Here is a 14,748-nt window from a genome sequence, read left to right on the forward strand (position 1 = left end):
AGCTTCCAAAGAATATGGTGTTTCTTTTGAAAGAAATAACAGGAAGGTTATGGGAAACAGAAAAAGAGATCAGTTATTGGAAAAGAAAAGATAAATTGGTAAATGTAAAACTGTCAGTACTACAGTAAATTATAAAATACAAGGAGACTTGCTTGCTTCAGGGTAGTAATGCATTCCCATTTTTTGCTTGAACCTTTTTTTTAAGGAAGGCTCCAGTATTTGAGTATTTGTGGTTTTAGTAGGTAGTTTATTGTCAATACACGTACTACTTACTTTTTTTCAGGGGTTTATTGTGAATGCTACTTACTTTTTTTTTTCTATTTCAAGACATTGAAACGTATTGCAGAGGTCAGAGGTGAAATACATGAACTTCAGACAGCCAAAGTGGAGATCAAAAGTAAGTTTGACCAGATAAATGTAGAAGTTGCCTCGTATGTGTCTAACATCAAAGCTGCTGAATTGGAGATTTTGGAGGTAAGATTATTTGCACACATATTTCATTCATCTGTAATGTTCATCTGTAGAAATAATGCAAATTTAGAATAGTTTTGATTACACATTGACCCTTTTAGATTCTGGGGTCTTGGCAAATTGTGTGTTGCATTAAGACTCAGTTTTCACTTAACTGTTTAATGAATTAGCAATGCATTTCTTGGGTTACTATGAAATTTAAATGCTAGGATGCTGATTTCAGTATAATTGAGAATTTGAATATGTAGTTTTTAATATCATTTCAGTCATCTTACAATATTACTGTACCCTTAAAAATATGTATACATATGGCTTACAGCTACATGCGAACACTCCTACAATTGTTACTGTATCTTATCAGGCATACACATTTTCTTTCATATAGTATTCAAGCCTTACTGTTTTCTTTTAACGTAGATAGGGATGACATAGGTACATTAAGTACTGTACCTAAACGAAATAATGAAGTTTAAGATTACGCAAATCATCTTCATTCTGGATTAATAGATGCTGTTGGGGCTTTTCAAGTTACACAAATGGAGCAGGATACTCATGGGAACAGATTTGAAAGGATTCTTAAATAAAACTGACTTTTCTTAATCACTATTAAAATTATTAATTTTACGGTACAAGAACTTTCATCAAAATTTATCCTCTAATACGTAACTAAGCTTCACTTAATATTACTCCAACCACCTAAGAACCTAAACTTAATAACTCTTAATATTAATCTCAACTTAAAGTTACATAACTTCCTCTTACCACCTAAAGAACCTTAATCTGATATTGGTATCAGTCAGTCCTATAATTTTCCCACAACTATGAAAAGAGCCTTAGTCTAATATACTATCACATCTCAATCCTCAGAATGAAACTCATCCAATTCTTTGAAAGATAAATCTTCCAAGAAGTATATTTGGCATTGCCCAACAAAGATCATTTGAAAACCAAATGTCTTTTTCTCTGCTTTAAATAGAATTATGTAAACAATTTCATTGTTGGCTGTTGCACACACTGATTCCTCTTGATGTTTTTGAGTTACATGGAATATTTCTCACTCTTTTATCACTTAGAAATGTTTTGTATAATCAATTCCTACATGGTGAGATGGCTATTCAATAAATGGTCTTTTGGGGTACATGCTTATTTCAAACCTGTTACAGTCAAATCTGTCCTTATGCTTGATCAAAGATAGTAAACCAATACGTAGATGAATCATTAGCTATGAGAAGTGTGGTGTTGGAAGGTGGGTTAGACATCTCTCAATCGATGGAACTCTTACCTTGTTTGTCGCTGCACTTGTTTTGGGCCATTACTTCTATCTTATCATTATGTTGACAATATTGTTCTGTTTTGTTTAAGTTATAAGAATTCATTTAATATTTTATTGTACACAGAAAAAGGAGAGATTAGAGATCCTAGCCAGTCAGGTAAATCCCAAGCCCAGTGAGCGCAAGATTATTTGAGGAAAAGGGAAAATCGTCTCGCGTCGTACAGGAATGATTAATGCTGTACGGAGTGAGAGTCTCGTCTCTTTGAAAAAAGCTTTAGAAGTAAACAAATCTGCATTGGATTTGATCAGTAATGAATTGATGCCAGTTTTAAAAGATATACAGCAAGAAATATCTAACACAAAGTATGTATATGTTGTACTTACTTCATTTTAACAGTTTTATGGAAAAAAATTTTTTAATATAAAAGCATTTTTTTTTTGCATAAGAAGCAGGTTCCTTGGTTCAAGAGCATTCTTGAATTTTAGATATGAATAACTTACACAGTGCAAATATTTAATGAACGTATCTCTTTATTTTGCTGTGCTTGCCAGGGAATGTAAGGCAGCCATTGCCAAGAGTGAACGAGCTATGAGGTCTTGTCTTGAAGAAACTGAGGAGCAGAGTTGAAGATCCAGCATATCAAAGGAATCCTACATCCCGGCAGGAGAAAATATCACAAATGCAGATTGCATGGAAACTTAAAAAGGAAGTCCTTCAGGGGGCGAGATTAACCAACAGAAAGAGTAAGCATATAATAGTTTAGTCATTATGTAATAAATGGGATTTTTAGGTCAGATGTACTTTGACACTGTAGGAGGCTGATTGTTGGATTTGTAGTTATTGTCATCATTGTGCCAGGAAGCTGTTGATCTTAGTGAATAAAAGAAATGCCGAGATCTTATCTAGATTTGGTAATATTTTAAATCAAAATCAGTTTGTTTCACCACACCGATTGTTCATAATACAGCCAAGTTTCATTGTTTGGAAAATTCCTGAAACACATCTATTTTTTGTTTTACAAAAAGAGAAATGAATAGTTATAGGAAACTTAGACATTTGCTCACAGATCCCAAGCCTCCAGTTATTATCAGTGTCACTTTAGGTGTTTCTTAATCTCTCTAGTAGCTCATTGAACTCCTCTTCGTTTTTTTCAAGATCACTGTAATTCGTTACTGTTTTCTTGCCTTTTTTTAATCTATACTTTTGATATGCTCCTACTTAATGCAACATCCACCAATTTTGCAAAAAAAAAAAATATTCCAGTTGGCCTAAGGGTCCTCACTGCCTGTTGGAGGTTTGCTGTAAGGAATTTTTTACAGATACAGTATTTTTTCATTTTACTTTCTGCAGTTCCTTGTTCTGCCATCACCCTTTTTGATATTTTTGTGGTTTGAAAGCTGCTGTGTTAAGTAGAACTATTCGCTGATGTAATTACTTGGTAAATATAATATATATATAGATATATATGATATATATATGATATATAATATATATATATATATATATATATATATATAATATAATACTGTATATATATATACGTATATATATAACTTTTTATGAAAATGTCAATTTTTTTAGAAAAGATGTTTTATTAAGAGAAATATATTTATGTAGAATATTTGTTTTGTACTCAACAGGACACTGCTTGAAATAATGCGCAATCAGACAGAAGACGAAATTGTATCCCGAGACTTACAGAAGGAACGTATGAAAATCATCCATGAATCTCAGATGTTAAAGGACCAGATCCACCAGTTTGACTTATTTGTGGCTAAAAATTACCAGAAAATTCTGGAAGCAGTATGTGTTTTCTTTTGTTGATTGATTTTTTTTATGTTTTTTATTTTTTCCGCAAGTCAGGTGGCTAAAACATTCGTTGAATGTAAGTTTATCTTTTCGTGGCTGATAGGTTTAGTTTCTATTGAATCATTATAGGTACGTATTTGTGTTGCTAGTAAATAGATGATCATTTTAGAGAAAGTTTAGATGACATTCACCAAAAGCAGTCATAAGACACTAATAAAACAGGAATAGATGCTTTTGTATGCATGATAAGCTTTGGGATGGAATTCAGCACCTTGGGTGGCATTGTGCATGGGTCAGACATCTGTTGGTGGAAGTAGAAGGGAGAGTATTTTTTTTTCTTTTTAAGTTACTAGCAAAAGCTGGAGTTGGAGGATAGATAGAGCCTCAGTCAGATGTTGTGGGGACTGATATCCTGTGTTTCTACTGATTCTTATGGTGCCTCATTCCTGTAATTGTTATGAATAACCTCTTCTTGTAGGTGGGAAGATAGTTGTTTGGGGAGGTGAGTAGTCATTGTAATGGAAGGAAAATATCACCCAATTTGGCATTTAAAAATGATATATAGATGACATACAACTTTTTTAAGGTATCTGAAGCAGTGGCTGGAGTAGCTGCAACAATTTTTTATAGTACATATATGATTAGGGGAAGTTTATGTTACAAAAACAGAAATGTTTTCCTAAATTATTTTTCTTAAAATCTGATTGTTCCTACAACGATTACAAACCACTCGGCCAGAGCCAGAGGACTGATGGATCATCCATGTTAGCTTGTTACTCATTGAGCATTTTATGACAAATTAAATGGGTAAAGTATATAATGGATTTGTTGGAAAAAACAATTGTTTTTGTGTTAAAAATCCCCTTTTAATGTAATATTTCTTTTTTTGCAGATAGAGCAGCATAACTGTGAAATTCAGGAAAGTGTTACTGTTGTTGCAGAAGAGGTGTATAAGAAAGAGTCTGAAGACTGAAAAAGGGTAATAGAATGAAAATATGTCTGTTTGCATCCAAAAATATACTGTTTATGATGCTTTTCAAAATATATTTTTGAGTGCACATTTTATGGTACTGTCTATACAAAGATGCAAACTGTGCTGCAGTACCATTATGTAAGCATTCTAGATCTTTAGATTTTACAGGCTTTCTTTAACATATGTGGATCATATTACACCAATTTTTTTAATGTTTTTTTACAATATTTTGTACGTATAGGAAAAATGTATGTATATTTTTTCAGAATATTCTTGATTGTCTGTCTTCATAAGATTAAAAAGCAAGATCTTACAAAAGTTTCAGGTCAGTAGAATATCATATTTGGTGTACAGGCTGAGGAGTCTCTCCCATGTCCACTCTTTCAGAGGCTGAGTTTGAAGAATCCATTCCCAATGTGTAGGGGTAATAAAGAACCTTTGGCAGTATATCTTTGATCTAGCTGCAATGCTTCTGACTTCTCTTGTGTTTTTGCCGCTGCATTGTTGTTCATGAGAGCTAAGACAGTCCGATCTCTCACAAGTAACTAGCTAATGTTTAGTAAGTTCGCTTTTTGTCACTGTCTTAGTAGAGGTAATTCCTGTGCTAGTCAGTTTTAAGAGGTTTCTTGTACCTCAGTTTTATGGAATTCCCTGTTCTTGATTTCCATAACCTTCTGAAAGTCTGTTGTATCCTCTTTTCACTCCAGCCTTCATTTCCTAGATTTTTCCTCAACTCCAGAGAGTTAGACTTGGAGTCTGGATTCCTATTAATTTTTTCTCAAAATTTTACATATGTAATGAACATTTTTAGCACAGCTTTGACACATTAATAACTGTTTTCACAAGGATTGATGTTATTGCCCCTCAGAAGTCCATTTGATTTAAGTATTTTATCATGTAAGGAGTGAGTACTGTAACAATTTTTTGTAATGAAACTTTTGTAGGAAATTGAACTTAATAAAATTATAAGGCTTATTTGATTAAGGGCTGCTCTATGAGCAGGAGCCTGTGCTGGCACAAGGTCAGCTTAATCTAAAACAACAATAACAAGGCTTATTTTTGTTTACCTACATATTACTTTTTATAAGAAGTTTGATGTAAATAAACGTTCTTATTCTAGGTATTTTTTGACATTCCAGAGTTGTTACTGAAAGGAATTTATAGTTTTATTCCAATTATTTGGAGAGGAGATTCTTGCAATGACAAGTGATTATGAAAACAAATATCCAGACATTTCAGCATGGATAATTCAAGCAACGAAAATCTGTACAAGTCAGCAAGTGTGAAAAATCCAATGTAAGGAGTGTATTAAATCCAAGTTTTTAGTTCATGACAAGTCATAAAGATTCCATTAAGGTCTACTTGGGTAGGTCAAAGACTACAAAGGAGTTGGGGTTCTGCAGTTGTATGAAATAAGGAATCCCATGTAGTGACACCATTTGACAATATTTCGGTCTTTACTGCTGAATTGAACAGCTATCCTCAACTCGCAGATGAAACTGATGGCAATAATTTAATATGTATTTAGACACGTTAGCACTCTATACAGAGAATTCAGGGATGGATAGAAGACAAGGCTCTGTAAATGAAAGATAGGTCATACATATCTGGTTCACAAGTTTCTATTGCAAGGCGAGTTGTCAGCGCCTCAGTGGCGTGGTTGTTATGGTCTTTGCCTGTCACCTCGGTGGCCGTGAGTTTGATTCTCGGCCATTCCACCGAGGGGTTAGAGATGTCTATTTCTGGTGATAGAAGTTCACTCTTGACGTGGTTCGGAAGTCAATAAATAAAGCCGATTTGTGATCTTTTGTGATAACCACATCTTTGTGGACTTTCCTAAGTCTGTCGAAGCGAGAAGGCAATGGCATATTTCAGGTACTGAACAAATAAATTATAAAAAAATGGTGTTGAGATGCTGGAATGTTTTATATTTAGTTGCAGCAATGTTGATTTATTGTTTCTAAATATCTTTTAATAATTTATTTTAATTGTAATTATTAATGTTTTTATTGTATTTCTATATACTGAATATCATGTCAACACTAAAATTATCAGCAGATGAACAATTCACTGCAAAACACAGAACACAAATTGGGTAAAAAGAAAAAGCAATAGTAGAACGAATGGATATGAATGAGCAAAATGACAAGGGAAAGAAGAGGACTAAGTTTGAGTAGAAGTAGTAGTAAGAATTCTAGTGGAAAGTTATGGGATAACATGAAAAAACGTGGATAAAACAAATTCAGATTTATGATGAAAACTTAAATGCACCAACAAAATAAGCCCTGTAGGTAGGCGGCATGCTGTCAATGCACCTCACATGGTGCACTGTAGGCATTACTAAAGTGTCTTTGCAGCATCCCTTTGGTCCCTAGCTGCAAGCTCTTTAATTCCTTTTATTGTACCTTTGTTCATGTTCTCTTCATTTGATTTTCCACTCTCTAACAATTGTTTCATAGTGCAACCCTGAGGTTTTCCTCCTTTTATACCTGCTTTCAAACCTTGGTGTCTATTTCCGTTGCCTTGCTGAATGACATCATAGGTCCCAGTGCATGACCTTTGGCCTAAATGCTATATTCTGCTCTATTGAAAGAACAAAGTACGTAAAAAGTAAAGAAATTCGAAAATTGGAGAGGAAAGCATCTGGCTTAGATGGTATAAAACCAAAGTGAATAAGTCCTGAAGGAAAAAAGGAAAAGTAACCTATGTATACACTTTCAAACTAAGTGCATACAAATAGAAGTAGTAGCAAGAAAGAAACAAAGAGAATAGATGCAGTAAAAAATATATATTTATTACAAGAAAGAAAAGAAACCCACTGAAGAGGAACTGAGGTCAATAATCTTTAGTGTTTTATACAAAATGTTGTCATTAATGAAAGGAGAAATAAAACATAAGATAGTAAATGGCAAAATCATAGAAAAGGAAACAGATTTCTCAAAAAGAGGAAGAGAAGGCATAGAAGATATACTATACCTACTTCTTCATAATGTATTGTGCAGGAAAAAGCTCTAGAAGGAAACAAGGACTGAGAAGAGTGATATTGATAGATTTTAGGAAGGCTTACTTAAGACTCAAAAGAGAAGACTTTATAGAAATATTGAAAGAATGTAGAGTAGTAGGCCTACACCCAAATGTAACTGAAGCAGGAGCCGAGATATATGGAGGAGATTAGGACAAGAATAGACTCTGGGAGTGTAGACGTTAGAGGACTGAACAGTAATGAGAAGAATTAGCAAAAGGCGCACGGCGTCCACAACCTTATTCAGATGACATTTTATAAAATTATAAAAGAAACAGAGAGAAAGATGGATTTAGAGAAGAAACCTTTATCATAGGGTCATTATCTTTTGCGGACGACGGACTGATAATAGCAAAATATATACTAACTGCAAAAGAGAAAGTAGAGGTTATTAAAGACGTGTAGGAAATATGCCTGGAAACGAATCGAGAACTGCAATAAATATAATATAATATATCAAGCGTTAGTTAGAGGAGATAGAAGGCATAAAAAAATAACAGTATATAATGATAGGAAATAAATATGTCCGAGACGAAAAAGAGGAAAACAAGTCAAAGAAAAGAAGCAAGAGTTAAGTGGAAGAGAGAACAGGCCAGGAGCAATTAGCTTACCCTTAAACGTATGGAAGAGAAAAGATAGCACGTAGTCTGTGTGGGCCAGAGGACCTTAACCACTTCAGATTGAAATGTAAAACGAAGAAAGGTTTAGAAATACGATAGACATCGTCCATCTCGACCAACAGAGAGAAATGTAGCAGAGGACTTCTTAAAGAAGCGGAGAAGAAAGACGCACGACGCAAAATGTCGAAGACAAGAGGGCTTAGAAGTACGAGAACCGTATACATCGCCAATCTCGATCAACAGAGAAAAAGGGTAGCAAAGGACTTCTTAAAGAAGCAGAGAAGAAAGACGCACGACGCAAAATGTGGAAGACTAGAGAGAACAAATGTTAGTACAGGTGCTGTATGGATCAGGGGACCACTTCAAAATGAAATGTAAAAGGAAGGAAGGCTGAGAAGAACGAGAAATGTAGCAGAGGACTTCTTAAAGAAGCAGAGAAGAAAGACACACGACGCAAAATGTGGAAGACAAGAGAGAAAAGTCGCTGAAAGAGCATAGGAACGGGACCTCCGTGCTCACGGGAGGTGCCGATGTAAAGGCAATGCCTTTCAAACTGACTGAACTTTCAACGTGAGAAAACTTTTGCCTGGGTTCAGTCGGGAAAGTTTGGACTCAATGTCTCCAGTGAAGTCTTGAATGGACAAAGCACCCACCTGTATTTTGCGTCACTGGAGCGTCTAGGTTCGTTATTAATTTCTAAATGAAATGTAAATCCGAAAAATAACGGGAGGCAATTCATTTAAAGAGCAACGGACGTTTCTCCGATGATTGTTGCTCAAAATATAGGGTGAGATAAGACTTGTCCTATGTCAACTACTTTAGAACAAAGAATAAGTATAAGTTCTAACGTACTTTTCTGTCGTCGACGTTAGGACGAAGAATAGAAAGGGATAATTAGTTTTATAAACCTACCTTGAGGTAAATTTCTCTGATCATTTTAGGTTTATTTGTAGTTCTTTTGTTAACGTTAAGGTAGATACCTCCTACTACAGGAATATCCATACCTACCTACGTCCTACTTGAACGCACATTTTTATAACGTTTTATTTAATATGGAGTTAATGTCTCTGGTAATTTTGTTTATTTTATTTGAATTTAACGTCTTTGATTATATTTTTTCCATTTCGATAAGATGGAATGGAAAGCAAAAAGCCACCTAGCCTAGGTACTTCCTAGCTAGTCTACTTCTTGCATGCTCATAGGTAGGCTATAGCCCAACACTTCATTTTTTATTTGATTTGAATTTAATGTCTGATTATTTTTAAAATTTTGTTTGGATTTAATGTCTTTGATGATTTATTTTATTGTGTTTGGATAAGATGGAATGAAAGGCTGACCAGCTATTACTAGTAGGTAGGCTACACTAACTAATGGACTCTGCCGACCATAGTATTAACCTACTATATGTAGGTAGTAGGCTAGGGTTAAAATAACGAATGGCCGGCCCTCTACCATCGTGCGAACACCTTTCCAAAAATCGGAAATTAGGTATGTCCCTGATTTGTGACTTGGGAGGGAAAACTTACTTCGTGAGGAAAGTAGAGGTCTCGAGGTGTTGTTTCGACAGACGCTAGCTCTTGACTAATGTCTATCCTGGTTATTTTACCCTAGGGCTAGTAAAATAATGTAGTAGGTATAGTATAATGAAGATTTAGAATTGCATATACCCACCCCATTGTCCAATGAAAATGTTTAGACAAAGCTGGAGCTGGCTGCTAAGGCAGCCTAACTCTGAAGGTGGCTACAGATCCACATAACCTTATGCCGGTGTGAGGTTAGGCTAAAAAAACTGTAATGTATAGCTAGTGCACTTAGGCATATGCATTGCCTTTCCTCTGACATTTAAGGAAATTTGTGTAGATGATTTTTTTTACATTTTTCATACTTTGGATGTCTAAAAAAAAAAAAAAAAAAAAACAAAAGAAAAAAAAAATGAAACGTTGGGGTTTTTTGGGGTACATCCTTTTTTTCCCCACTTATCATTATAATAAGCAACAGTGTCAGACCTTCTACCTTTTTCTTCCTAATTCCCCGAGCACATCCAGTACTGTTTGTTTTGTTCCAAACCCTTCAAACTGAATTATAAGGGAAGGAATTTTGGGAAAAAGGGGAAAAAACAAAGGTGTATATCTTAGTTTAACCAGGCCACTGAGCTGATTAACAGCTCTCCAAGGGCGGTGGGCCCGAAGGAGTAGATTTCTATTTACGTGGCTAGGAACCAAATGGTTACTTAGCAATGGGACCTACAGCTTATTGTGGAGTCTGAACCATATTATATCTGTAAATGTATTTCTAAATATAGTTCCTCTGATTCTGCGCTGGCTGCTGGAGCAAATTAGGGGTACCAGATTGGTAGGCGAATATGTGACCAAGACTTGTCTAGTGAGGAAGTTTGGGAAATTTAGCAGTATTTTCGTACCACCTTCATATACCCAGTACTGTGCAATAGTCTTGAATGATAGTACTCTGTGTTCTTCCAAACAAACTACTGGTAAAGAAGGTGTTAAGTTGCTGTATTTTAATTTTTCACACATATTAAGGTGTTACTCTGCAGTATTTCTAAGTAAAACACATTTCAACTAAGGTGAGACAATACCAATTGCTTTGGTTTAAAGTCCCCTTGTTTTTCTTACACCATTCAACTTCATCATATGATTTGTTGATGTAATACCTGAACTTAATGCTATAAAGTTTTAGCCCAAATAGTATTCTATTTTGTTGAGAAATTATCTGATAACTTATCTAATCTGAAGTTGAGAATGGAGGATAACTGTGCTTATGTGCCTTGCAAATTGAAGGCATTTCTTGTTTGGGTAATCCTCTAATAGTAATGTTTTTTTAAGTAAGTTAAATGGGATACATAATGTATTTCACTTATATATATTTTGCGAGCTACAGTGGTTTTAAGCAAGGATTTTCACCCCTTATGAATATCAAAAGTAACTTTTTATACCACAATTATGTTCGCTTTTATTTAATGTTTATTGATTTCTCAGAAGTGCAGAGTATTAGATAAGATAAGTATGGCGTTTTCCTTATCTGATTTTCATGAGTGCCTTGGTTAGTGTTATCATATTTTATTAGGGTATCAATACCAAACAGTTATGATATAAGAGCACTGTGTTGCTTTATTCCCTGTATAGTGGACCTGTTAATAGAATTGTATAGAAAAATAGTTTCCTTTTTCAGGTTGTGATGTGAAACCATGGTGGTGGTGTTGTAAGATTTTTAGTAATCACATTTGAGGGTGATTATATTGGTAGCAGGTCTTGTAACATCTGTGGGATTCTTAGTTTGTTGGAATGGATTCACATACATATCCTGTGGAAGTAGAGGAAATTCCGCTAGAGGGAAGTAAGTATTACAGTATGTATAATTCATTGTGCAGACCATTGTCTTTTACATAGGTTAAAGAGTTTTAATTTTTACTATAGGAAGATGTTTAAACTGGAGTGTGATCTGTTTTCTGGTACTCGCAAATTTGTATGGGACTAGGTCTTCAAAAGTAGTCTTTACAGTCTTTAAATAAGTACAGAAACTCCTTGGTGGTGTTTCACAGTGGAGAAGAAATATTTTAAATCAAACTTGATGAAGTCATGTTAATCCTAATGGTAGAGTAGTTTTGCTTTGAAATGTATATTTATTTTATCATTCTTTTCTCCCTTCATCCTGAATAGGATCAGATAGAACTTGAAATGTATCTCTTAATATATTGTGAAGTTTAATTTGCTCACAGTATTTGAAGGATAGGAAAAAAGGAATTAGGTTTAGACATGTATCCCTTGTTTTGTCTCTAGATAGAAATTTGTAGAGTAATGAAGTCTAATAAAAAAAAATTTTACGGAAAAAACTATCACTTTATCATTATATCAACATAAGGCTATGTAACATTTTCAAGTGCTTGACTACTACGTAGTACTTGTATATTTATATATAATTGGCTCTGTGCACTTTAGCTCTGCCAACTATGCACAAAAATGTATAGATTTTTATTTTGTCATCTGTAAAATATATGATTATCGTGTTTGTAGAGGTTAATGAACTGAGATATTTCAGTTGGACAAGAACAGGACAATTCCTCTAGCGAGGATGAACACAGGCAAGTTAACTTACGGAGGGCTTGCACAGATGTCCACATGTCACCAAGAAATACAGATGTTGCAGCTAAATGTCATTCCTATAGTGGGAGAGAGCATCGTCTGAAAAACACCCTGCCATCACGTTCTGGAGGCAAGTACTGTAATCATTGAACTATCTCACATGTGTTGTTAACAATAGACAATATTGATTTTTTATGTCTATATTGATTATTAAAAGGTTCATTTGAAATGATCTAGTAGTCTAGCTTGGGGAGTGAACTCCAAACTGTTCCCTGGTCAGGTTTGGACAAGGTTTCTGTTGTTTTTCAAGCATGAGAAAAGGTTCTTGGTAGCTGCCTTAAAGGCTAAAGTCCCATGTTGATTATGGATATTGGACTTGTCTGAGGACAAAGACATCTAGCTATCTTTTGCAGTGTTAAGGTGGAGTTTCTCTGGTATGCATTTTACCATGGATCTGTACGCGGTTTTTAATTTCCTTATGCTGTCTCCCTTTGAACCTTTTCAAACAAGCTCCTTTTGAGGTTTCTGTGGAAACTTCACATTACCCTTAACTACGGCTGAAGAGTGGGAGAGCTGCAAGCTTAGTCAGCTTAGGTAAGCTATGCTAAAGACATGGAAAATCTTTTTGCCTTATTTTGTGCTAGGCTCTTACTTACAACAATCTCTTTATCCAGCTTGGAATCACTAGAGCCTGAGGAACTTGACCATTTTGTGAGTCTAATGAGAACTTTAAAATTAAAATAGGTCTCTGGTTAAGGATTTATGCTAATCTATATTCTTAATGGAAAGTAAGCCATTTGACATGGGAGCTTTTAAATTTGAGGAGAGCTGGTCCGTGAATAAGTTCTTGAAGTCACTCGGTGACATGGTAATAATATATTTGCTGAGCTTTATCTTAATGGTGCAGAGAGTCAATACGATCATTGCAGAGTTTTAGCTCCTTGGGTTTATGTAGGGGGTATTACGTATATCCTGAATCGGTCAGTATCCTTTCCTGCCTACTGCTTTTTAAATCTGGTTGGGCTTTTTGGGAAGCTTGGTAGTATTCAGTATGGGTACATGTTAGTTATCCATTGTTGATGGTGGTTTAGTGATGTATTTGCTGACCAACTAATATAAGACATGAATGAAGCAAAAAGTTCTGCAAGTAATTCAGTTTAAAGATTTTTGCTGGCAATAAATACGTACTCATGAGGAAGTGGCATGCACAAATCAGTAATTTTTTTTAAGTTTGCCATTTTTGTTTTGTTCTTTTTTCTATTTATTTAATTATTTTCTCCATGATACACCTACGTTCCAGGTCACAGCATTCCTGTCTTGTTTTTTCACTATACAGCTTTTTTCATTTCAGATAGCTGGAAAAATGCAGAGAAAGTTGTAAAGACTCTCTGACTGTCTTGAGAAACTGGTGTCATAGTCACTTGAACAAAAGCTTTGACAGAATCACCAAAGGTCTTGAGAGTGATAAAAGTATTTATTCACATTCTGGTTAAAAATATATTGGTAAATTGCAGAACTCTCTTGGTGGGTTGTTTATCTTGACAGGATATCCTAGACAGGAAATGCCTTCAACATTTGTGCTCTGTATTGGTAGCTCCGCTGACATTTTGAAATCAGTGCTGGTTGTGACAGCCTTTAGGTAGAAATTCATAGTTTTCAGGGAAGTAGAGTCATAGGAGCAATTTCCTTGGAAGTGGTTTTATCTTCACAGTAGCTATGGCTCACACTTTGACAGAAAGTTTTGAAATGCTTTGTTTTGAGGAAGAGTTGCCTCATCGAGTGCGCTTTGCTGATAATGAGAGTGATTCGTCTTCAGGTAGTAGACGCAGAGGTGAAGGTGTGTTTTTGTCCAAAAATGTTTTGTACACAATACCACACGAACTGCTTTTCAGTTAGTTTTTCATGATAGACCCTGTATATTGTTGTTGTTTTCTAGAAGTCAGGTTCTCTTTACATAGATGTATCAACTAAAGGTGTTGTACAGTTTGTAACTTTTTATTTAGTGTAATGATGCGCTGTAAGCCGATTTCTGCCATAAGTCAGTTTTTCGCCATTACCGGCACCTTAAGAGCACTCATGGTGCCGCAACTCGAATAACGGCGCCGTAACTTCTTGTTACAGTGCTGTAAACACCGTTAAGTTGATGCTCAATGTTGCTTACAGCACTGTAACCTGATGGAACATCAAGTTATGATGCTGAAAAGCGCTGTAAGATTGAATCACCATAAATTTTCTATATTCATGAGTCAAACTTAAGAGTCATGTGGAAGGGGGTACAGGTTGGAAACCTACCCTATTGTGTAAGTTGGGTTAAAAGATGGCCACAAGCCAAATTTTGTCCAGATCAGTCAAGCGGCTACCACGTAAGTTACAAAGGGAAGGAGAAGGGGGTATGGTTTTCAAACCTACCCTATTATCTACCCTATTATCTTACCCTATTATCTTAAGTTGGGTTAAACGATGGCCATGTTTTATATTT

General features: G+C 35.1%; 1 protein-coding gene and 1 long non-coding RNA gene across 2 annotated transcripts in view; both read left to right on the forward strand.

Moving 5' to 3' along the window:
• The first annotated feature begins 1,963 nt into the window (after window positions 1–1,963).
• On the forward strand, window positions 1,964–4,922 carry LOC135202660 (uncharacterized). Its single transcript, XR_010311772.1, has 4 exons — window positions 1,964–2,107; window positions 2,297–2,488; window positions 3,386–3,548; window positions 4,447–4,922. It is a non-coding gene; the product is annotated as an uncharacterized LOC135202660 (long non-coding RNA).
• Window positions 4,923–8,722: 3,800 nt separating this feature from the next.
• Window positions 8,723–14,748, forward strand: part of LOC135202640 (uncharacterized) — a 101,491-nt gene continuing 95,465 nt past the window's right edge. The window contains 3 exon segments of the mRNA XM_064232135.1: window positions 8,723–8,850; window positions 11,359–11,523; window positions 12,226–12,408. Of these exon segments, the coding sequence (XP_064088205.1) occupies window positions 11,472–11,523; window positions 12,226–12,408 (235 nt within the window). The 5' untranslated portion in view covers window positions 8,723–8,850; window positions 11,359–11,471.

This window comes from Macrobrachium nipponense, chromosome 33, assembly GCF_015104395.2.
Source record: "Macrobrachium nipponense isolate FS-2020 chromosome 33, ASM1510439v2, whole genome shotgun sequence".
NCBI lineage: Eukaryota > Metazoa > Arthropoda > Malacostraca > Decapoda > Palaemonidae > Macrobrachium > Macrobrachium nipponense.